Source organism: Xenopus laevis, chromosome 3S, assembly GCF_017654675.1.
Source record: "Xenopus laevis strain J_2021 chromosome 3S, Xenopus_laevis_v10.1, whole genome shotgun sequence".
Taxonomy (NCBI): domain Eukaryota; kingdom Metazoa; phylum Chordata; class Amphibia; order Anura; family Pipidae; genus Xenopus; species Xenopus laevis.
The window spans coordinates 10,900,740-10,927,039 of record NC_054376.1 but is presented as its reverse complement, the minus strand read 5'-3'; the positions used below and the strand labels follow the sequence as shown (position 1 = coordinate 10,927,039).

At 39.7% G+C, this 26,300-nt stretch overlaps 1 protein-coding gene across 1 annotated transcript in view; it reads left to right on the top strand.

The window, feature by feature from the left end:
- The window catches only part of rnf145.S (ring finger protein 145 S homeolog), a gene marked incomplete at its 5' end in the record, with an annotated part of 32,444 nt that extends 7,676 nt beyond the window's left edge, over window positions 1-24,768 (top strand). Inside the window, 9 exon segments of the mRNA NM_001095835.1 lie at window positions 2,123-2,231; window positions 2,667-2,758; window positions 6,547-6,782; window positions 10,184-10,359; window positions 13,598-13,738; window positions 16,273-16,455; window positions 17,693-17,840; window positions 19,045-19,401; window positions 23,190-24,768. Of these exon segments, the coding sequence (NP_001089304.1) occupies window positions 2,123-2,231; window positions 2,667-2,758; window positions 6,547-6,782; window positions 10,184-10,359; window positions 13,598-13,738; window positions 16,273-16,455; window positions 17,693-17,840; window positions 19,045-19,401; window positions 23,190-23,648 (1,901 nt within the window). The 3' untranslated portion in view covers window positions 23,649-24,768.
- Window positions 24,769-26,300: the final 1,532 nt, after the last annotated feature.

Genomic DNA, 26,300 nt, shown 5'->3' with positions numbered 1-26,300 from the left:
TGCACATGCTCTGTGCTGCTGTCACTTACTGAGCTTAGGGACCCACTCACAATATACAGTACACATAGAATAGAAATGTCACAATATAAGGCTGATTAGTAATTAATACAGATAATTACTACATGGCAGCACAGAAACCAGTGCAATTAGCATCAGCATTTAATAATCAGCCCTGCAGCATCAGCTTATATTACAGACCAACCTCATTTTCTGCTGGATAATTAGTGACGAGCCCTAAGCTTAGCTTCTCAACAGCCAATCAGAGCCCACTGAGCATGTGAGTGTCACAGACACTTTCCAAGATGTTGACCCCCTGTGACAAGTTTGAAGTCCTGGATCATTGCTGCTATTGACAAGCTGAAACTTAAGTTCAGTATATAATATATGGCATGTTTAGCCATATTAATTCTTAGGGTTTAGTTCTCCTTTAACTGGCCGACCTCCGATCTGGTGGCAAGGCTAATTCTTGGCACATGATTGTATTCCGATATCCCTGCAAAAACCCAATCCATGTAACATGCTTTTTATAGATCTTATTTATAGGGATGCATCGAATCCAGGATTTGGTTTGGGATGCGGCCAGGATTCTGCCTTTTTCAGCAGGATTCGTCCGAATCCTTGTGCCTGGCAGAACCGAATCCAAAATCCAAAGAATTTTTTCCACTTTTTCCCTTTCCTGGCCCTAATTTGCATATGCAAATTAGGATTTGTTGGATATTCAGACTAATCTTTCACCAAGGATTCGGGGATTCGGCTGAATCCCAAATAGTGGATTTGGTGCATCCCTAATTATATATACATTCCTGAATATTATCATTCATTATGTGTATACTATGATGGCAGGAAACCCGTGCAGACACAGGCCAAACTTTCCAATTCTTTGCCGATAGACAAGAACTGCAGCAATTTGTCCATGCCCCTCAAACGTTTTCAAAAATGTTGGAGAGGAGTAAAACAACTCCATGCTACAAATATTTTATTCATGTTATCCAGAATGCTCAGGACCTGGGGTTTTCCGGATAATGGATCTCTGCATAGTTTGGATCTTCATAATTTGTCTACTAGAAAATCATGTAAACATTAAATAAACCCAATAGGCTGGCTTTGCTTCCAATAAGGATTAATTATATCTTAGTTTAAACATTTTTGATTATTTTGATAAAATGGAGTTTATGGGAGACAGCCTTTCTATAATTTGGAGCTTTCTGGATAATGGGCTTCCGGATAACGTATCCTATACCTGTACTTGCGGGTTAGGTCGGGTAGCGGGTCCAAGCGGGTAAGTATGCGGGTTCGGGTCGGGTTCGGATTTCACAGATTGGTGCCGTGCAGGACTCTACCCCATGTTCATGTATGAGGGGGCTGCCATATTGTGCAGCAAGAGTCCGTTCGCATTAGAAACTGACAGTCCGGTTGGCAAAACTGTCAGGTTTAGAAACTTCAACTAACAATAACTTAGATAACCAACCCTTGCAAAAAAATGAGCAACATGACCTATAGGTAACTTTTATATATATATATATATATATATATATATATATATATATATATATATATATATATATATATATATATATATATATATATATATATATATATATATATATATATATATATATATATATATATTCATTTATATATATATATATATATATATACATTCATATTTTAAAAAGTAGTTTTTTAGTGTCCGTATCACTTTAAACTGCTTAAATCCTCTACATTAGCAGGTTATCAGACTTCTTCAATTCAAGACCCCTTTTGCATCCTAATGTTTGGCCAGTCCTCCCCCCCTCCCCTTTGCTTATAATAAGGTTACAGACGTGCTAAATATAACATATTGCTGAATATTGTTTGAAATGTTGCTGAATATTGTGTGTGTGTATATATAGGACAAGTGCCCTTTAGTCCAAATATTTGACCCCAGAATAGTTTTCCAGGAGTATCTATGGCAGTCAGCAGAAAATTCTCCCCAAATCTCTGAGCCACCTTTGTTTTAGGGGATCACTGCTTTCCATACACCTATATAATCCAATATTGGTCTGTTCTTTACCATGTTTTAGCACTTAATTCATGTGTTTGGCCATTTGCTGTATAATACAGCCCGAATATTCTTTTGCAGGCTACATCTTAAGCGTGGTATTACTGACTCTGCCCCGACAGCATCTGGCTAAGTTGTATCTATATTTTGTGGCTGCTCTTTTGCTGTTTGCAGGGCATCAGATTTCCAGGTATGTGCCTTCTTCTTAACATCAAATCCTTGTACAAAACATTCAGCATTTTACTACCCCTTCAACTCCACCTTTTAGGGTCAGGGCACACTCTCAGATTCGGGGAGATTATTCGCCCAGCGACAAATCTCCTCTTCTTCGGGGCAACTAACCTCCCCAAACTAGTCGCCCGAAGATGCCTCGCGAGGAAACATTGGGCGACTTTGAAAAACAAAGTGCTCCAAATGCCATCCCGTGATATAAATTCTAGCCAACGGGAGACAATTCAGGGACAATAGTCGCCCCCGAAGAGGAGATTTGTCGCAGGCCATCTAATCTCCCTGAATCTGAGCGTGTGCCCTGACCCATAGACTCTTTTAAGACTCTGCTTAATTAGGGGATAGGTGAAATGCTCCAACACTTTGCATTTTATTGTCATATTTACTATCTTGCCAGGGATTATGTCCGCAGTGAGCTCGAATCTGGCTATGAAGGGCCGATGCACCTAGAACCATTGTCCATGAACCGCTTTATTACTGCACTAGTGGGTGAGTATTGCATTCCTTCTGCTGAGATATTTACCATTTTATGATATCTGTGATCTGCGATGATACACTAGATGTTTTCTCAAATGGCTGACCAGCAGGCTGGATGTTGGGGTACACTTCTGTTGCATATTTAGGGATCAAGGCACATTTTCCTATTCTTTAGAATTTAGTTGTATTTTACTCACTCGACAGTAAGGGCGATTTGACAACAAACAAATCAAAAACGCCCATCAGTGTTCCAGCCTGGGCATTGGCTGGAGTATCTGGCTTCATGACATTGGGAGGCACCATCAATGGTCACATTTCAAATTCATGTGAGTTTTTTTTGTAACTCTAAAAAAATTCAAATATACTCGAAATCTAACAAAATAACTGCCCTTTGCACAAAATTCTGCATGTAGAGAGACATGATGTCTGGTGATTTTAATAGAGTGAGCTCTAATACATCTTCTAGGCAAAAGCGATAAACTTCATTATTTCAGAAATGGTACAGAATTTTTAATTGACTGTAGCTAGAAATTTTCTTATTTCAGTGTGCTGAAGCTTATATTAAATTTTCATTTTCACGATAGTTCCCCTTTAATAAAAATAATAGAGTATTTAAAACTCGCACTAATTTTACCAACCCGAAAACTCAAATTGAATTTGACTAAACTCAAAAACTCGAATGTCAGGAAGGCTAGCAAATTGGTCCTTGGACCACTCCCATTGACTTATACATGAACTCGGCAGGTTTTAGGTGGTGAATAGTCTAATTCGAATTGTTCCAAGGGTCACTGTTTGATAAATTAAATTTTTTGAATTAAAGGGATACTGTCATCGGAAAACATGTTTTTTTCAAAACGCATCAGTTAATAGTGCTACTCCAGCAGAATTCTGCACTGAAATCCATTTCTCAAAAGAGCAAACAGATTTTTTTTATATTCATTTCTGAAATCTGACATGGGGCTAGACATTTTGTCAATTTCCCAGCTGCCCCTGGTCATGTGACTTGTGCCTGCACTTTAGGAGAGAAATGCTTTCTGGCAGGCTGCTGTTTTTCCTTCTCAATGTAACTGAATGTGTCTCAGTGGGACATGGGTTTTTACTATTGAGTGTTGTTCTTAGATCTACCAGGCAGCTGTTATCTTGTGTTAGGGAGCTGCTATCTGGTTACCTTCCCAGTGTTTTTTTGTTTGGCTGCTGGGGGAGGGTGATATCACTCCAACTTGCAGTACAGCAGTGAAGAGTGATTGAAGTTTATCAGAGCACAAGTCACATGACTTGGGGCAGCTGGGATATTGACAATATGTCTAGCCCCATTTCAGATTTCAAAATTGAATATAAAAAAATCTGTTTGCTCTTTTGAGAAATGGATTTCAGTGCAGAATTCTGCTGGAGCAGCACTATTAACTGATTCATTTTGAAAACTTTTTTTTTTCCCCATGACCGTATGCCTTTAAAATTTGAATGGAGTTTGGATTGTACCCAATTCGAATTTGAGAGTTTTGACCAAAAAAAAAAAATTCTAAAATTTGAATTTACAATTTGGCCCTTAAAGGAGAATTCAATTCATAATAAAAAAAAACCCCTACCCTGGGTAGACTCCCTCCTCCCCCCAGCCTACATGCCACAAATTTTTTACTCGCCCCTCCGAGCAGATTCTGGCCTCGGAGTTCACGGCAGTCATCTTCTTCTCCGGTAATCATTGTGTCTTGACGGCATTTTCGGCACATGTGCAGTTGGAGTAAATTTCCGGTCCCAAACAATTGCTCATGCTCCGAAAGTTTTCGTAAATTATCGTGACTTTCAGCGAATGCGCAGTGGTTCAGGACCAGAAATTTACTCCAACTGCGCATGCACCGAAACTTCCGAAAAAGAAAGAAAAAAGATGGCGCCCGTGAACTCTTAGATGCATTTGCCCGGGGTGGCTGGGGGGAGGATGGAGGGGGGTCTACCCAGGGTAGGGGGGAGGTTTTTTTTTTATTACGGGTTGAATTCTCCTTTAATAAATGATGTAATGAACCTTTACAGCTAAAATGCCCTCTTGGTTTTTCTCCATTGCACCAGTAGGGAACAGTTTAAACAGGCAGTAGAATTTGTTGTTCGACTAGTGCTGAAATAATAGGGTTTGTGTGAACATACTTTTTGGCCATTATTATAATCCGGAAATATCTATGGTATCTACATTCAAGGACCAAAGATGGCGAAGCTTTATTTCCCTTTTTGCCCTGTTTTACTCAATAAATAACAATAACTATTTATTAAGCTCTAATTCATTACACTTATGTTGATCAAGGGGGGTGTGTGCCCCATTAATAACAATGGAGAAAGGCTTGTATCCAAATTTAGTGGAAAGTATAACCGTACCCTTGATGTGTTTTTACCCCCAAAATGAACACTTAAGCAACAGATAGTTTATATCATATTAAGTGGCATATTAAAGAATCTTACCAAACTGGAATATATATTTAAATAAATATTGCCCTTTTACATCTCTTGCCTTGAGCCACCATTTTGTGATGGTCTCTGTGTTGTCTCAGAGATCACCTGACCAGAAATACTTCAACTCTAACTGTAACAGGAAGAAGTGAGGAAGCAAAAGACACAACTCTGTCTGTTAATTGGCTCATGTGACCTAACATGTATGGTTGTTGGTTTGTTTGTGAGTACAGTGAATCCTACGATCCCAGGAGGCGGCCCTTATTTTTTTAAAATGGCAATTTTCTATTTATGATTACCCAATGGCACATACTACTAGAAAAGTATATTATTATGAAAATGGTTTATTTACATGAAGCAGGATTTTATATATGAGCTGTTTTATGCAATATCTTTTTATAGAGACCTACATTTTTTGGGGGGTATAGTTTTCCTTTAAGAAATGCATTTTACAAGGGCACTCATGACATTTAATGAGCGATTGGCTCAAAGAAGTAGGTAGAAATGTTGTACATTATGTTTTGGGTTCTGTACCAGCCCAAGGCAACCACAGCCCTTTAGCAGTAAAGATCTGTATCTCCAAAGATGCCTCAGTAGCTCCCCATCTTCTTTTCTGCTGATTCACTGCACATGCTCTGTGCTGCTGTCACTAACTGAGCTTAGGGACCCACTCACAATATACAGTACACATAGAATAGAAATGTCACAATATAAGGCTGATTAGTAATTAATACAGATAATTACTACATGGCAGCACAGAAACCAGTGCAATTAGCACCAGAATTTAATAATCAGCCCTGTGGCATCAGCTTATATTACTGACCAACCTCATTTTCTGCTGGATAATTAGTGACGAGCCCTAAGCTTAGCTTCTCAACAGCCAATCAGAGCCCACTGAGCATGTGAGTGTCACAGACACTTTCCAAGATGGTGACCCCCTGTGACAAGTTTGAAGTCCTGGATCATTGCTGCTATTGACAAGCTGAAACTTAAGGCTGGTGCAATCAGCTCAGTGTATAAAATATTACATTTTTAGCCCCATTCATTTTTAGGGTTTAGTTCTCCTTTAAGGCTGTAGGCACACTAGGCTCAGCCAGTGTTAAAATGACCAAAATTGCTTTCATAAGTCTCACATTGCCTTGAATGGACAAAATGGTGCCAGAACCAGGCCAAGAATGTGGATGTGTTTGTGCCAACTGCAAAGTTACTCAACACTGTCCTGTGTTTGTTATGAATAAAAAGGAATCTTTCTCTAATGCAGGTTTGTATAGATGCAGTATACATGCTGGAACTTTAGTATGGTTTCACTAAAACACCATGTTACTTTTCACCTAGTGATCATTTTGGTCTCACATGCTGTGTTTTAGGCCAGCTGGTGGTGTGCACTCTCTGCTCCTGTGTGATGAAGACCAAGCAGATCTGGCTGTTCTCCGCTCACATGCTGCCTCTCTTGGCCCGCCTCTGCCTTATCCCCATTGAAACCATCGTTGTCATTAACAAGTTTGCCATGATTTTCACTGGGCTTGAAGTCTTGTACTTTCTGGCATCAAATTTATTAGTCCCCTTTAATCTTGCTAAGTCGGCATACCGGGAGCTCGCACAGGTACGTTTTTTGGTTTTTTTTTTTTTTTCCAATATATGCATTGTCAATGAATATCTGACCCCCAACTCCTGCATGAAGACAGAATGAAGAGAAACAGATGCTGAGAGTGGGAATATTTGGCACCCAGTATTTGCAGTGAAATTAAGAGTGTAGCCAGATATGGCAAAACATTTGATGAATATTTAAAGGGGAACTATTGTGAAAATGATGATTTAATATAAGCTTCATCATACTAAAAAATAGGAAACTTTCTAAATACAATCAATCAAAAATGATGTACCGTTTCTGAAATAATTAAGCATATTCACTATTCCTCTCTCAGCATCTGTTTCTCTTCATTCTCTCTTCATTCAGCAGTTGGGTGTCAGATATTCATTGATCCAATATATCTTATAGGCCTTTTGCCTAGAAGATGTATTAGAGCTCACTCTATTAAAATCACCATAGTTACATAGTTAAATCGGGTTGAAAAAGGACAAAGTCCATCAAGTTCAACCCCTCCAAATGAAAACCCAGCATCTATACACACACACCTCCCTACTTTCACACACATTCTATATACCCATACCTATACTAACTATAGCGCTTAGTATCACAATAGCCTTTGATATTATGTCTGTCCAAGAAATCATCCAAGCCATTCTTAAAGGCATTAACTGAATCAGCATCACAACATCACCCGGCAGTGCATTCCACAACCTCACTGTCCTGACTGAAGAACCCCCTACGTTGCTTCAAATGAAAGTTCTTTTCTTCTAGTCTAAAGGGGAGGCCTCTGGTACGGTGATCCTCTTTATGGGTAAAAAGGTCCCCTGCTATTTGTCTATAATGTCCTCTAATGTACTTGTAAAGTGAAATCATGTCCCCTCGCAAGCACCTTTTTTCCAGAGAAAACAACCCCAACCTTGACAGTCTACCTTCATAATTTAAGTCTTCTGTCCCTCTAACCAATTTAGTTGCACTTAGTCTCTGCACTCTCTCCATCTCCAAAAATGCACTGCATACTCCAGATGAGGCCTCACCAGGGACCTATAAAGAGACATAATTATGTTTTCATCCCTTGAGTTAATGCCCTTTTTTTAATACAGAACTGTATTTGCTTTAGTGGCCACAGAATGACACTGCCCAGAATTAGACACTTGAGAAGATCCTTCTCATTTAAGGAAACTCCCAACACACTGCCATTTAGTGTATAACTTGCATTTATATTTATTGCACCAGAAATCCTGTCTCTCTACATGCAGAATTTGTGCAAAAGGCAGTTTTGTTAGATTTTGTTTTTTGGAATCCATTGAGTGAGCTCGAATACATCTGTTAGGAAAAGACCCCCCCCCCCCCCCCCCTATAAGATATATTGGATCTAAGTGTCAATGAATATCTGACACCCAACTGCTGCATGAAGACAGAATGAAGAGAAACAGATGCTGAGAGAGGGATAGTGAAGATAAAATTGATTCAGAAACTGCACAATATTGAACTGATTTTATTTAGAAAGTTTTTTTATTTTAGTATGAGGAAGCTTATATTAAATTTTCATTTTCGCGATAAATCCCCTTTAATTCTGACTCCTCGTCTTCCTGTTCCTCTTTCTCAGCCCAATTTATGTGCTCTGTGTAGTCCAGGTGCTTCACCGGCTTCTAGACTTTTTGGGCTTTTCCTCCAAGGCTGACCCAGAACAGTCACCTGTCATTGAATAAATGCTTATATGCTGGTCTAGATACCCATGTCTCTCTTGCACAGTGAATTTCATAAATGGGTTTTATATTTCTGTAAACTTCTAAGATATTAAGGGACACATGTAATGGTACAGGTATGCGATCCGTTATCCGGAAACCCGTTATCCAGAAAGCTCAGAATTACGGAAAAGCTATCTCCCATAGACTCCATTATAATCAAATAATCAAAATTTTTAAAAATGATTTCCTTTTTCTCTGTAATAATTAAACTGTTGCTTTTACCAAACTAAGATATAATTAATCCTTATTGGAAGCAAAACCAGACTATTGGGTTTATTTAATGTTTACATGATTTTCTTGTAGACTTAAGGTACAAAGATCCAAATTACAGAAAGATCCTTTGTCCGGAAAACCCCAGGTCCCGAGCATTCTGGATAACAGATCCCATACCTGTAATATGATTGTTTTGTTACAATAGCGCCACCTGTTGATCTGTTTCCGACCATGAAGAACCCGATTTAGTTGTCAGGAGAAGGAAAGAGAGCTTGGTCTGATGTTTTTCTGCTTATTTGACCCCTCATAAAACTTTTTTCTCACATTTTTCAAACAAGAAAAACATCCGAACATCCTGGCAGAACATGCCACAACCATGACTTGTATAACTGATCTAATATTCGTCATAACACTAGTTACATTTGCCGGTGCTATTTGTGTAAGTTGTGCACTAACAAGCAAGTAGTTAAAGGGATACTGTCATGATTTTTATGATGTCGTTTCTATTCTAAATGACACTGTTTACACTGCAAATAATTCACTGTACAATATAAAATGTCATTCCTGAACCAGCAAGTGTATTTTTTAGTTGTAATATTGGTGTGTAGGTGCATCTCAGGTCATTTTGCCTGGTCATGTGCTTTCAGAAAGAGCCAGCACTTTAGGATGGAACTGCTTTCTGGCAGGCTGTTGTTTCTCCTACTCAATGTAACTGAATGTGTCTCAGTGGGACTTGGAATTTACTATTGAGTGCTGTTTTTCGATCTACCAGGCAGCTGTTATCTTGTGTTAGGGAGCTGCTATCTGGTTACCTTCCCATTGTTCTGTTGTTAGTAGGGATGCACCGAATCCAGGATTCGGTTCGGGTTCAGCAGGATTCGGATTTGGCCGAACTGAACCGGAACCCTAATTTGCATATGCAATTTAGGGACAGGGTGGGAAATCACGTCACTTTTTGCCACACAACAAGCACTTAAATAATGTTTTCCCCTTCCCAACCCTAATTTGCGTATGCAAATTAGGATTCCGTTCGGTATTCGGCCTAATCTTTCGCGACGGGTCTGGCCGAAACCAAAATAGTGTATTCGGTGCATCCCTAGTTTTTCGCCTGATGGGTGGAGGGGGTGATATCACTTCAACTTGCAGTAAAGAGTGACTGAAGTTTATCAGAGCACAAGTCACATGACTGGGGGCAGCTGGAAAACTGACTATGTCTAGCCCCATGTCAGATTTCAAAATTAAAAAAAATCTGCTTTCAGTGCAGAATTCTGCTGGAGCAGCACTGATAACTGAAAACATTTTTTTTCCATGACACTGTCCCTTTAAACAAATAAATTATAATTATTACTATTCAGATACCGAATATTGATTAACGTAGTTTAGTATATTAATCCAAAATATGGATATGTGCTGAATTAAAATATGTTTTGACCAATCGTGTGTATCCTACAGGTAGTGGAAGTGTATGGCCTGCTGGCCCTGGGGATGTCTCTCTGGAATCAGCTGGTGGTTCCAGTCTTGTTCATGGTGTTCTGGTTGGTTTTGTTTGCCCTTCAGATCTATACCTATTTCAGCACCCGTGATCAGCCGACCTCTCGCGAGCGCCTCCTTTTCCTCTTTCTTACAAGGTAAGTTCTTCTGTTGTTTCATTGGACAGGTAAACTGTATATGCCATTGGGTCCTAGACCTGGTCAAGTTTGGCTTCATATTTCTGTATAATCCCCCCCAAATGCCAGGTACTTCACCATAGAAACTCACTTGTCCAGCCCATCCGTTCGATCAGGGCAGCTTGCCCTTTAACAGTTCTACTCTACAAGAATCTTGTAGATGATGGATTGGATAACTTTTAAAAGAGAACTGAAGGCTAAAAATAAATATTGCTCGAAATGCTGTATTTTATATAACCGGTATGGGATCCGGTATCCATAAATCTCCGAATTACTGAAAGTCCGTCTCCCATAGACTCAATTTTAATCAAATAATCCAAATTTTAAAAAAAAATGATTTCCTTTTTCTCTGTAATAATAAAACAGTAGCTTGTACTTGATCCAAACTAAGACATAATGAATCCTTATTGGAAGCAATTCCAGCTTATTGCGTTTATTTAACGTTTGCATGATTTTCTAGTTGGCTCTGAGGCACATTTATCAAAGGTCGAATTTCGAATTCATGTGAGGTTTTTTTAAAAACTCCCCTAAACTCCCATAAATTTAAAATTCAACCAACTGAAATTTATTTAAAAAATACAAATTTTTAAAACTGGGATGAATTAAATCGACCCGAAAACTCGAATCGAATTCAGATCAAATTTGATTCGAGTTTTTTCTCCAGAGTAAACTCTTGTTTCAGGAACAACTCCAAATTGATCCCTGGACGTCTCCCATTGTGTTAAACAGCAATTTGGCAGGTTTTAGGTGGCGAATAGTCAGAGTATGATAAATCTCAAATTCAAATTTTTTTTTAAAAAACTCGAATTGAATTTGAATAACTCCCTAGTCGAATTTGACAGTTTTGACCACAATAAAATAGAAAATTTTAATTCGACCGTTGATAAATCTGCCCCTGGATTTAGGAAGATCCAAATTATGGAAAGATTCATTATCCAGAAAACCCCTGGTCCTGAGCATTTTGGATAACAGGCCCCATACCTGTACCAGCAAATAGGATCCATTTCTCTTCGCCAAAAATTTGTCGCCAGCAAATTTTTCTTTAAAGCGCAACGCCATACAAGTCTGTTTTTTTTTTCACGGTGAAACAAGGCGAAAAAATTTGCCAATCCCTACTATAATATAATCTTGCATTGGTCTAGTTTGGTAGACAAGGCAGTTTAAATACAAATAATAAAGTTACAGAGCACCAAGTGATCCCGGAAGTGACATCCCATCTGGGTTAAACACTGAACACAGAGGAGACCATTGTAGTTGGGAGATAAAGGTTTTCCAGCCGAACTCTTAACTGCTTTGAGGTTGTTCTTCTCTCACCTGATCCAATGCAAAACTCTAATCTCTTAGGGCAGAGACAAACGTAAAGATTCGGGGAGATTTAGTTGCCCGGCGAAAAATCGCCTCTTCATCGGGCGACTAATTTCACCGAACTGCCTTCCCGCCAGCTAGAATCTAAATAGCCGGCGGGATGGCACTTGGAGTGCTTCGTTTTCCGAAGTTGCCTCACGAGGATACTTCGGAAAATGTATCGCTCTGACTGCCATCCCGACGCCGATTGAGACTCTAGCCACCGGAAGGCAGTTCGGGGAGATAAGTCGCCCGAAGAAGAGGCGATTTGACGCCGGACGACTAAATCTCCCTGAATCTCCACGTGTGTCTCTGCCCTTCGCAGTAAATTTCTAGGCCTTCAAAGTTTCTACAGGGGCTCCAAATGTTGTAACCTTGTTAGGCCCTTTTTTTATGTCCCACTGCACATGCTCCGTGTGCTCTGGGCATCTCAAGCACAACTCTCTGGTAAATTTTCGTAGAAGCCAATGTTACAAGCTGATTATGATGCAAAATGCTAAATACAGTATATTGTGAGTTGGTCCCTACGCTCAAGTAGATGACAGCAGAATTGATGACAGCAGAAGTGATGAGCAGTAGAAAAGAAGATGGGGAGCTACTGGGGACATGTTTGGAGGCACAGATCTTCATTATGTGGGATGCTACACAACCCCAAAACATAATGTTAAGCTTAAAGGGATACTGTCATGGGAAAACGCATCAGTTAATAGTGCAGCTCCAGCAGATTTCTGCACTGAAATCTGTTTCTCAAAAGACATATTGTCGGTTTCCCAGCTGCCCCAGTCATGTGACTTGTGCTCTTATAAACTTAAGTAACTCTTTACTGCTGTACTGCAAGTTGGAGTGATATCACCCCCCCCCCAGCAGCCTAACAACAGAACAATGGGAAGGTAACCAGATAACAGCTCCCTAACACAAGATAACAGCTGCCTGGTAGATCTAAGAACAGCACTCAATAGTAAAATCCAGGTCCCACTGCGACACATTCAGTTATATTGAGCAGGAGAAACAACAGCCTGCCAGAAAGCAGTTTCATCCTAAAGTGCTGGCTTTTTCTGAAAGCACATGGCCAGGCAAAATTACCTGAAATGCACCTAAAACCCAATATTACAACTAAAAAAATACACTTGCTGGTTCAGGAATGAAATATTAGTGAATTATTTAAAGTGTAAACAGTGTTATTTAGAAATAAAATCAACATCATAAAAATCATGACAGTAACCCTTTAACAAAGAAGTAGGCTACAAATGCTTTAGTTATCCTTTAAATTTGTTCCATGTGTCCAACTTAAATATTCAGGGAAAACTAAGGATGGAAGGAAAACAGACTCTGTGTTTCTGTTGCTAAGGAGTGGCTGAGACAGATCAGATAAAAAGATTGATGGATCTTTCGCAGAACTGTCTATCTGGGGAGAAATATTCCGTTTTTAAACACTTTTAATCATTGAGATGAAAACCTTATTGCATTCCGCACCCTTGACCGGAAGATAAACTGTGTGTTTTGCGTAAACAAAGAACAAAATGTTTTTAGCAGAAGGGGACATCACCTTGGAAATGAGACCAGAATCATGATCTATACGGCATCCGTGCATATTTCCAATAAACAGTGTTTTTAAGGTCTTGTAAATGTTATTGACGGCAGTATCATTCCCTGAACTGCTTTTTCTCACCGCTGTATCTGTAGTTTACTGCTGCTCCAGTCAAGCCTCCCAGATCCCTCAATTCCTTTCTTGTTCTTTGATTAACAGACCCGAGCAAAAATGAGAATAACAAAAGACGTAAGACGTTGTGAGGCTCTTTTACATGCAGAGTTATATAAAGCGTGACTATAAAAGTGTTTCCTTCGTGTCTTTTAGTATCGCCGAATGCTGTAGCACCCCGTACTCACTCCTCGGCTTAGTGTTTACAGTCTCCTTTGTGGCCCTCGGGGTGCTGACCCTCTGCAAGTTTTACCTGCAAGGCTACCGAGCTTTCATGAATGACCCAGCAATGAACAGGTGGGTGTGTTTCTATTTTGTCAGGAGCCAGGCCCGGACTGTGGTTTCTGGCCAGAGGGGCTGCTGTAAGATGCTAAAGACAGTCGGGTTGTTTGTGTATGTAAAATACTAGGGCTTCTTTTGGGTCTTAGTCCTGACCTACCAGGATATATACAGTTAGGTCCATAAATATTTGGACAGACTTTTTTTCTTCTTTCTAATTTTGGTTCTGTACATGACCACAATGAATTCTAAATGAAACAACTCAGATGCAGTTGAACTGCAGACTTTCAGCTTTAATTCAGTGGGTTGAACAAAAAGATTGCATCAAAATGTGAGGAACTAAAGCCTTTTTCGTAACACAATCACTTCATTTCAGGGGCTCAAAAGTAATTGGACAAATTTAAAAAGCTGAAATAAAATGTTAATTTCTCTAATACTTGGTTGGTTATTCAATTATTTTGTTCAACCCACTGAATTAAAGCTGAAAGTCTGCAGTTCAACTGCATCTGAGTTGTTTCATTTAAAATTCATTGTGGTAATGTACAGAAAAAAAAATATCAGTCCAAAATATTTATGGACCTAACTATATATATATATATATATATATATATATATATATATATATATATATATATATATATATATATATATATATATATATATATATATATATATATATATATATATATATATATATATATATATATATACACATATATATATATATATATATACACATACATACATACATACATACATACATACATACATACATACATACTTACACAAACGCACGCACTCTGATCCAGTCTTGAGGTTACTGTGGGTGCAGGGTCAAAGCTTTAGCATACAGTAATTGGATAGGGACCCGCACTCCAATGTTTCGTGAAAAAAAGGATTTTTATTTCAACTTGTGCATCCAACATTTCGGCCCATGCCTGGGCCTTTATCAAGGAACTAATATAAATATATCTATATCTATCTATCTATCTATATATATATATGTGTGTGTGGGGTTCCTGTAAGTGCAGTAACCCTATGGGGGGAATTCGCAAAAGTGGAGATAGCCCAATTTTGGAGTAAAAGTGGTGGTAAACTGGTGTCTTCATATTCACAAACAGAAATCTGCCTAAATTCCGACTCAACCGCCACTTTTCATACTTTAGTGAAAGAAAGACCATTTACAGACACTTTTATGAATTTGTCTTTGAAACGACATAAAAATCGAGCAAAAACAACATTTTCTCCCACATTTTAAAAATGGAGTAAAGCTCAGTATAACTCTTCCCAATATGTCAGATCAATTCTAAGATAACTTGCTCTACTTTGGTTCACCCAATCTTCATTCCACGCCTCTTGTAGGTGCCCCATTCGGAAGAATTAGCATATTAATAGGGATTAGCATTTAATGGGCAGAGAGACACGTGGCGATTCAGGGAGATTCAGTCGCCCCGGCGACAAATCTCCTCTTTATCGGGGAAACTAATCTTCCCTAACTGCCTTCCCGCCGGCTAGAATCTAAATTGCCGGCAGGATGGCACTTAAATCGCTTAGTTTTAGACTTCGGAAAATGAAGCGCTCCGAGTGCCACCCCGCTGGTGATTTTAAAGTCTAACCAGCGGTAAGGCATTGCGGGGAGATTAGTCGCTGGGCAAATAGCATCGTGTGCCTCTACCCTTATAGTCTCGGCACAAGTTTTTGTCTGACCCTATAGGTGTAAAAGCCTCATTAACAAAACAAGTAAAACACTGATTAAACAAAATAAGTGTTTTATACAATTTGATCTGTAAAAAGTTTTTAACATACACATGCATTATTTTACTAGTTTTAGCTTAATGAATAAGGCAATATTAGCAATTTGAGTGAATATATTATCTAAAGGAAAAGTAAAGCCTCCCAGCCATTTTTTTTTTAGTTTTAGCAGCAATTAGACACTTGACCTAAGATAATAAAACATATTTCTGATACAAATCCCTATATTATGCAAAATAGCATTTCTTGTATTTAGACCCTTCCATCTTGTTACAGAAGTGGAATTACACAAATATGAAAAAAAATGTATAATTTCCTAGGTAAAATAAACTCCCTCCACTAAAAATTCCAATTTGATGCCTGACTGACAAGTGTAGTAAGAGCTAAAGACAAATTCAGAAAAAAAATGTCTTTAAAATGTTGTGCAAAAGACAAAAATCTGAAAACTGTCTGTTTAAAAGACAAATTCACAAAAGTGGGGTTGTGGAGGGAAATCCGACATTTTTATCTCCACTTTTTATTTTGGCTCAATATCACCACTTTTGTGAATTCCCCCCTGACTTGAAGATCGTTCTACTTGGGTTCAGTGAAGTTTGGGCTGGGGTAGGTGCTCGTGTGCTCATTTGTGCTTTCTGTGAAGGGCCAGCAGGAATCATAACCTGGAAATGTGCCCCATGGTAGAGTAAACGGTTTTTGGACCAAGCCTTTGTAATCTACATCTTAAAACCAGGGCAAAGATTGACTGTAATGATGATGAAGTCGCTATAGTAATGCTGATTATACTATTTTTCTTTCCCCAGGGGCATGACTGAAGGAGTGACGCTGCTCATCCTGGCTGTGCAGACAGGGCTGATTGAACTTCAGGTGGTCCACAGGGCCTTCCTCCTCAGCATCATTCTCTTCATCGTTGTGGCCTCCATACTGCAGTCTATGCTGGAAATCGCAGATCCCATTGTCCTTGCCCTCGGTGCTTCCCGTGACAAGTAAGGATTTAAAGGGATTCTGTCACGATTTTTATGATTTAGTTTTTATTTCTAAATTACACTGTTTACACTGCAAATAATTCACTCTACAATATAACATTTCATTCCTCAACCAGAAACAATGCAGAATATTTAATTGATTGTATTCAGAAAGTTTCTTATTTCAGTATGGTGAAGCTTATATTCAATTTTCATTTTTGTGATAGTTCCCCTTTAAGGATGGAACTGCTTTCTGGCAGGCTGCTGTTTCTCCTCAATGTAACTGAATGTGTCTAAGTGGGACCTGGATTTTACTATTGAGCGCTGTTCTTAGATCTACCAGGCAGCTGTTATCTTGTGTTAGGGAGCTGTTTTCTGGTTACCTTTCTGATATCACTCCAACTTGCAGTACAGCAGTAAAGAGTGACTGAAGTTTATCAGAGCACAAGTCACATGACTTGTGGCAGCTGGGAAACTGACAATATGTCTAGCCCCATGTCAGATTTCAAAATTAAATATAAAAAAATCTGTTTGCTCTTTTGAGAAACGGATTTCAGTGCAGAATTCAGCTGGAGCAGCACTGTTAACTGATGCATTTTTAAAAGAACATGCTTTCCTGTGACCGTATCCCTATAAACTGCTGCACAAACTCTGGCTCGTGAGACTTGCTCATGAGTCAGTGTCTGTGGGAGGGTTGGGGTCATGGAAAAGGGGGCCTATTGTGGAATAAAAAAAATAAATCTAACCCTGCTTTCAATGTTCCACTTCAGCGACCCCATGCACCCAATGCATTAACATCAAGGTGTTGACTGGACAGAACTCCAAAAGCATGATCAAACTGAATATTGGTTAGAGTACTGTCAAATACACCCAAAGAACTGTGAAATAAGGTTCTGTCGGTGGGTATATGTACCCTTTAAATATGTTTCCTTTTGGTTTGTGTTTAATGCTTGATCTTAATGGGTTGGATGGTGTTTAGCAAGTGAGGGAATACAGGGATATGGGAGATAGATCATAGTACAAGTTGATCCAGGGACTGGTCCCATTGCATTTTGGAGTCAGGAAGGAATTTTTTTCCCCCTCTGAGGCAAATTGGAGAGGCTTCAAATGGGTTTTTTTTGCCTTCCTCTGGATCAACTGGCAGTTAGGCAGGTTAAAAAAAAGTTAAAAGTTTGAACTTGATGGATGTGTGTCTTTTTTCAACCTTACTTACTATGTTGGTACATATACTTACAGTTCTTTTTCTGTACCTTTGCAGGAGTCTGTGGAAACATTTCCGTGCTGTCAGCCTGTGTCTGTTCTTGCTGGTGTTTCCTTCTTACATGGCCTACATGATCTGCCAGTTCTTCCACATGGATTTCTGGCTCCTAATTATCATATCGAGCAGCATCCTCACTTCCTTGCAGGTATGTATTAAAATAAGGCACTTATTATAGATCACTGTCCTGATAGGCTTAATCCTTTCAGTGCCACCAGCTGTAGAATCTGTGGTAGTGCTTAAAACAAACTTGTGTCAACCCCATTGATTATGTGGTTGTGGGTTCCCCTATGTCATATGCCATGATCTGTTTTTACTGGACACAAAGCACTGCAAAATCAAAGGGCAGAACCTTAAAGGTTAAAGGGGAACTATCACGAATGTAGATGTATTAGAGCTCACTCAAATAACTGATTTCATCACAAGCAAAATCTAACAAAATACCTGCCTTTTGTACAAATTCTGCATGTAGAGAGACAGGATGTCTGGTGATTTTAATAGAGTGAGCGGAGGAGGTAGTGGGGTGACATCACTCCAACTTGCAGTAAAGAGTGAGGGAAGTTTAACAGCACAAGTCACATGACTGGGGGCAGCTGGGGAAACTCACAGTATGTCTAGTGCCATGTCAGATTTCAAAATTAAATATAAAAAAATCTGTTTCCTCTTTTGAGAAATGGATTTCAGAACAGTATTCTGCTGGAGCAGCACTATTAACTGATGTGTTTTGAAAAAATAATTTTGCCCATAACAGTATCCCTTTAAAGGAGAACTAAACCCTAAAAATTAATATGGCTAAAAATTCCATATTTTATATACTGAACTTATTGCACCAGCCTAAAATTTCAGCTTGTCAATAGCAGCAATGTTCCAGGACTTCAAACTTGTCACAGGGGGTCACCATCTTGGAAAGTGTCTGTGACACTCACATGCTCAGTGGGCTCTGAGCAGCTGTTGAGAAGCTAAGCTTAGGGCTCGTCACTAATTATCCAGCAGAAAATGAGGTTCCCCTGTAATATAAGCTGATGCACTGGTGTGCACTGGTTTCTGTGCTGCCATGTAGTAATTATCTATATTAATTACTAATCAGCCTTAAATTGTGACATTTCTATTCTATGTGTACTGTATAGTGTAAGTGGGTCCCTAAGCTCAGTAAGTGACAGCAGCACAGAGCATGTGCAGTGAATCAGCAGAAAAGAAGATGGGGAGCTACTGGGGCATCTTTGGAGACACAGATCTTTACTGCTAAAGGGCTGTGATTGCCTTGGGCTGGTACAGAAGCACAAAACCTAATGTACAACATTTCTAGCTACTTCTTTAGTTTAACTTTCCTTGGCCTTCAACTGTCTCCCCAGGTCCTGGGAACTCTCTTCGTCTACGTTTTGTTCATGATTGAAGAATTTCGTAAGGAACCAGTGGAGAACGTGGACGATGCAATTTATTATGTCAACGGTACGTATCGCCTGCTGGAGTTCCTGGTGGCGCTGTGCGTGGTGGCTTACGGCGTCTCGGAAACCGTTTTCGGGGAATGGACCGTGATGGGCTCCATGATCATCTTCATCCACTCCTACTACAACGTCTGGCTGCGGGCTCAGCTGGGCTGGAAGAGCTTTCTTCTGCGCAGGGATGCCGTCAACAAGATCAAGTCCTTGCCTGTTTCTACCAAAGAGCAACTGGAGCAGCACAATGACATCTGCTCCATCTGCTACCAAGTAAGTAATGCCATTAGGTTAATATATATGGGGATCAGTTTAGTATATAGATAGTGATGAGCGAATCTGTCCCATTTTGCTTCGCCACAACATTTGCAAAACTGTGAAATTTAGCAAAACGCATTGAAGTCAATGGGTGTTTTTTCTTATGGCGAGTTTTAGGTCCTAATGCATTAAAGGACCAGTAACATAAAAAAAAAAATTTAAAACAATTTGTTGTTTTTTTTAACGAAAAAATAACACCAAGACAGTTTTCACTTAAGAATTTACTTACCGATTCTTTGCTTGCGCTCCTCTTCAGAAACGGCGGCAGGGCGCCGATCCATCGTGCGGCGCTCGATTTCTTCTCCCTGGCTATCTCCTATAGAAGGCAGGGAGGAGAAATTGTGCGCCGCACAATGGATCATCGCCCTGTCGCCGTTTCTGAAGAGGATCGCAAGCAGAGTGTCAATAAGTAGTTTCTTAATAAAAGCTTTGCAAATTAAAAGTGAAAACTGTCTCGTTGGGTTTTTTTTTTCGTTAAAAAGAAACTTTTTTTTTTTTAAATTATGTTACTGGTCTTTTAAAGTCAATGGGTGTTTTTTCTTATTGCGACTTTTTTTTCTCCAAATGCATTAGTCAATGGGCGTTTTTTCTTATGGGAGTTTTTCTCCAAATGTATTAAAGTCAATGGGCGTTTTTTCTCTGCAAATTTTCCTGCAATTTTCACCACAGTTTCACGAAAAATTTTGCACACGGCGACATTCGGAATTTCACAGTGAGTCCATGTCTGTTGAATAAATTCGCTCATCACTTTATATATATATATATATATATATATATATATATATATATATATATATATAGATATAGATATAGATATAGATATAGATATAGATATAGATATAGATATAGATATAGATATATATAGATATATATAGATATATATAGATATATAGATATATATATATATATATATATATATATATATATATATATATATATATATATAGATATATATATAGATACATATATATATAGATACATATAGATATAGATATATAGATATAGATATATATATATAGGTAAAGGTGTCTAGCTCCTGGCTTGGCCCTAAGCTAGCTTCTGTATGAGACCAATCGGTATCTGAAATAGCTTTTTTACATATTGATTGGCATGCAGGATGTTACACCATGTATTTATTGAACAAAAAATGATCCAATAACATATCTGTGTGTATCAAAAGTAAGTGAATCATTAGCATTATCATATAATTTGAAGGTGAACTCAGTCTGCTGTTTTCACACCAGACCCTGTTTTATTCAAAGAAATGGGGTCCAGCAAAGCCTGATCACACATAGAACACATTTGTGAATGTGCATCATGGCTGGAACGAAGGAGGTGTCTGAGGACCTCAGAAAAAGAGTTGTTGATGCCCATAAAGCTGAAAAAAGTTACAAGATTATCTCTAAAGTGTTTTGACTCCACCAATCAAAAGTCAGAAAGATTGTGTACAAATGGAAGAACTTCAAGACAGTTGTTACCCTACCCAGGAGTGGTCAACCATCAAAGATAACTCCAACTGCAACGTGTCCAATAGTCCAACAGATTAAAAGGAACCCAGGGTCACTTCTAAGCAACTGAAAGACTGTCTCACATTGGCGAATGAGTCCATCATCAGGAGAACCCTGAACAGCAATGGTGTGTATGACAGGGTAGCAAGGAGAAAGACGCTGCTCTCCCCCAGAAATATTGGAGACTGTTTACAGTTTGCTAAAAGTCATGTGGACAAACCAGAAGGATACTGGATGAATATTTTGTGGACGGATAAAGCCAAAATAGAACTTTTTTGGCTTAAATGAGGAGTGTTAAAGGAGAACTAAAGCTTAACTAAAGAAGTAGACGAGAGTTTCTGTACTTTGTGTTTTTGGCTTCTGTATCAGCCCAAGGCAACCACAGCCCTTTTGTGTATCCTAAGATGCCCCAGTAGCTCCCCATCTTCTTTTCTACCAATTCACTGCACATGCTCTGTGCTGCTGTCACTTGCTGAGCTTAGGGACTCACTCACACTATACAGTACACATAGAATAGAAATATCACAATATAAGGCTGATTAGTAATTAATACAGATAATTACTACATGGCAGCACAGAAACCAGTGCAATTCACATCAGAATTTAATAATCAGCACTGTAGCATCAGCTTATATTACAGGGGAAGCTCATTTTCTGCTGGATAATTAGTGACGAGCCCTAAGCTTAGCTTCTCAACAGCCAATCAGAGCCCACTGAGCATGTGAGTGTCACAGACACTTTCCAAGATGGTGACCCCCTGTGACAAGTTTGAAGTCCTGGATCATTGCTGCTATTGACAAGCTGAAACTTTAGGCTGGTGCAATAAGTTCTGTATATAAAATGTTTTTTTAACCATATTCATTTTTAGGGTTTAGTTCAACTTTAAATTTGGAGAAAGAAAAACACTGCATTCCAGGATAAGAACCTTATCTGATTTGGGAAACATGATGGTGGGAGTTTCTGGTTTTGGCCTTTTTTGCTGCATCTGGACCATGACAGCTCGTCATCATTGATGAAACAATAAATTCTGAACTATACCAGAGAATTCTAAAGGAAAATGTCTAGAAATCTGTCCATGAACAGAATCTCAAGAGACTGTGGCTCATGCCGGAAGACAATGATCCTAAACACACACGTTCTACCAAAGAATGGTTAAAAAAAAGAATAAAGTGAATGTTTCGTAATGGCCAAGTCAAAATCCTGACCTAAATCCAATTGAAATGTTGAAAGACCTAACGCGAGCGGTTCACGAACATCCAAGAGCTGAAGCTGTATGGAGGAATGTGCAGGATTGATCAACAGTTACTGCAAAGTTTAGTTGCAGTTCTTGCTGCATAAGGGGGGGGTCACGCCAAATACTGAGCAAAAATACTGATTTATTTACTTTTGCCACAGGCAGATATGTTATTGGATCATTTTATTGTTCAATAAATACATGACCGAATATAATCATTTTTTGTTTTATTTGAAAATCAGGTGATGTTTTAGGTCACATTCATATAATACTAGAGAACATTTTAAAGGAATTGTTCAGTATTAAAACTGGGTAAATAGATAGGGAGTGCAAACTCAAAAAAATGTTTCTTATATAGTTAGCCAAAAATGTAATGTATAAAGGCTGGAGTGACTGAATATCTAACATAATAGCCAGAACATTACTTCCTGCTTTGCCGCTCTCTTGGTTTCCACTGATTGGTTATCAGGTAACCAATCAGTGACTTGAGGGGGTGGCACATAGGTCATAACTGTTGCTTTTGAATCTGAGCTGAATGCTGAGGATCAATTGCAGTCTCATTCAATAGTTATGTCCCATCTGGCCCCCCTTCAAGTTGCTGACTAACTCCGAGTTAGAGAGCAGAAAAGTAGTGTTCTGGCTATTATGTTGGACATCCAGTCACTCCAGCCTTTATACATTACATTTTTGACTATATTAGAAACATTTTTTATTTTGCACAGCCTATATATTTACCCGGTTTTTATTTTTACACTGAACTGTTCCTTTAAAGGGCTTACAAACTTTCAAGCATGTGTGTAGGTGGGGCCAAGGGAACCAGACATTGTGAGGTTCCATAATAATGTTGGACTGTAAAGTATTCATATCAGTTGTTTTTTAACCACAACAGAAGGGCTTATATGGCTGCCAAGTGGGACTACTGTGCACCCTCTATAGATAGTTCTGACTGCCTAATTCATTTGTAACACGAGCAATTCATACATTCCATGCTATTTTTGCAGGATATGAATTCAGCTGTCATAACACCATGCAGCCATTTTTTCCATCCTGGCTGCCTGAAAAAGTGGCTCTACGTGCAAGAGACTTGCCCTCTGTGTCACTGTCAATTAAAGTCTCTGTCTCAACAAGCAGTGGCCGAGTCTGGCTCCTCCACCAATCCCGTTGTGGAGCAAAGTGCTAACCCACCGCAGGAGCCGTTGTCTGCGGTAGCGGCAACGACAGAGACCTTGGGTACAGTGCCAACATGCTCTGCACTCGAACAAGAACCAACCATGGACATTGAGCCAGCAGAATCCCTAGTGGAGAGGAGAGGGGAGCTGGAGGTGCACGTTTCTCAAGAGGAAGCAAACTCAAATAGCAATGAGGTGCTCCAAAGGATACTCACTACAGGGAAAGTGCAGCCAGAGGACTTAAATGTGAAGGCTTTACCCCCTGAAAGTGAGGTCTGTGCAGGAATCTGATACTGTATCTATGCTGGAACTGATCATTTCAAAGCCAAACCCTGACTACCCACCTCCCCATCTTGTTCTGAGGAAGAATCAAAACATTGACACAAATTTAAAGTGTATGCAGAATTCTCCCACGTGGATTTATTTTTCATGTCTTGGTGCCGACGATGACGATTATGATGAAGGCAAAGCAAGCAATCCTTTCTATGACTGACACGCTAAATTCTAAGAAAGAGAAATCTAGATTTTTGTTCAAATTATATTTGTTACTTTGATGTGGGTAAGATTCGCCCAATCAGAACCTAAAAGGTCCCAATGAGTTGATGGGCCACCAACGTTTACATAGATGAGAGAATACTTTTCCTGCCCGGAGCAGCTAAAGCATGGAGCAGAATTAGGGCTCCCGCCAGTGTGATGGCATAGAAAGAAAGCTGCACGCTTGCATGCATTCTTGCACTCTGAGTATAACACACTGGGGGGGGGGATATTTTGGGGTGGGGAGGTTCAATGCCACTTTATTGCAGCCTCAACTTGTTGCTTATTTTTATGTTTCATAGTATTATTATTGCCCTGCAGCCTCCTCTATCTCTCCCCCTGTATGAAGTAAAACTGGAGCTCAGGTGAGCGCCTGGTTGGTCGCCATGGCGGGATGAGCCTCATTGCACAGAAAGGGGGTGAGCGGGAATGAGCTGCAGCTTCATTGAACAGTGTTAAACGATAGATGTATTTGCACTCTCTGGATATGAGTACACGGGGGCCTTCCCGTGTATGATCAGTCTCCGCAAATGCCATTTTTAAGGCTGTTGCTAGTGCGCGCACTTTCATATAGTATCCCGCCCCTCCCAGAACCAGTTGTTATATAATAAACTACATTTATAAACCGATTGCAGATTTGGGGAGGGGGTGAAAAACAAATCGGCAATTTTTTTATTGTGAATTTTGATATGAAATCTAAAAAAAATTAAATAAAGTTTAATTTATAATAAAAACCATTGGGCCAGAAAGGAAAACAAAGGCTGAGAATTCAGTTTTCCTGAATAAAATAATGATTTTTTTTTTTTTTTTTTTTTTGATACATTTGGATGTCGACTGACGGACATAGCTGAATGTCTTAATAAATTATATTTCAACATGTGCTGGCTCCTACTGCTTTTTTTTTTTTTTAGGTTTCCTTGCCCTTTAAGAAGAAAATCATAAACCATTAGGGGGTTACAAATCCGAGAAAGGGCTTGTGGCCCAAAACATTTAGTGGCACAACTCAGTAAATTTAATTGCTGCAAAGTTCTGCTTTAAAGGAGAAGGCTTCTTCCACTTAGGGGTGCCTAATGATAGTGATTTATAACTTACCTGTAGGGATGCACCGAATCCAGGATTCGGTTTGGGATTAGGCCTTTTTCAGCAGGAATCAGATTCGTCCGAATCCTTCTGCCGGCCCGAACCGAATCCAATACTGAATTTGCATATGCATATTAGGGGCCGGAGGAAAATGCGTGACTTTTTAATCACAAAACAAGGAAGCAAAAAATGTTTTCCCCTTTCCGTCCCTAATTAGCATATGCAAATTAGGATTCAGTTCGGTATTCGGCTGAATCTTTCGCGAAGGATTCGGTGGTTCGGCCGAATCCAAAATAGTGGATTCGGTGCATCCCTACTTACCTGAAACCACGGGCTGGTGCTCCTGTTGGCAGAAAACTGCACCGTCCCCAGTGAGCACCACGGAGCGATCCTTCTTCTTTCAAATTTTTTCTTCTTTTCAAATTTCTCAGGGGGCGCATGCGCAGTAAAATGAAAAAGCCGACTTATTAGTTAAAGTTCGGCTTTTCACTCTCATGCGCAACCACGAGAAGAAAGAAGAAGCTGGAAGAACCCCGGGCTGGTGCAGTTTTCTGCTGATAGGAGCACAGGCCCGGGGTTTCAGGTAAGTCAATACAATCACTTGGGGGTGCCTAACATTTAGCACCCTCAAGCGTGAAATGACTTTCCTTCTCCTTTAAGGCTTCCTTCATCTTTATTATTTTACTAGTTACCAATCACTAGGGGTGACATTGTGTTAGGGCTTCTCCATGACATTAATTGTATTACAGGCAGGGGCACCTCTCCTTTAAAAAAGTGCTCAGATGTGGGGTATGGGCCATCTTACCCTGGGTTCCCAGAAATCCCTTGTTTGAGTTAGACTTGGAATAGGCGAAGGACAGAAATCTTTAGCACACGTACCCAGTCTGAACTCTTGCAAGGGATAACTGAGGCAATATGGGGGCAGCCCACTTTTGCTGCTGAGCAGGTAGGATGCTCATTGGAGGATCCTCTTGCATTAAAAGGGGGCACTGACCCTGAAGGTCTGGTAGCATGTTTATCAAGCAATTTTGATTTAACTCAGCCCAGAGCAGTTCGCACACCTACAGGAGCAGATGAAGAGATACTGGGGAGATGGACATGTAGATCTGGCCTGTGGTGCGCTGTGGGCCTAGGGTTGCCACCATTCTCCCCAGCGAACTCCAGGGGGAGGCAGGGCCATGACATAGTGGAAGCCGTGACATGGTGGGGGTGGGACTGTGACATTAGGGGTGGAGCGATTGGATGATTGCTGCATCAATCTCAGGAATTCCAGTCCGTTTTTTTCTAATTTGGAAAACCGGGCAATCAAATCCCCAAGCTGTCCAGGTC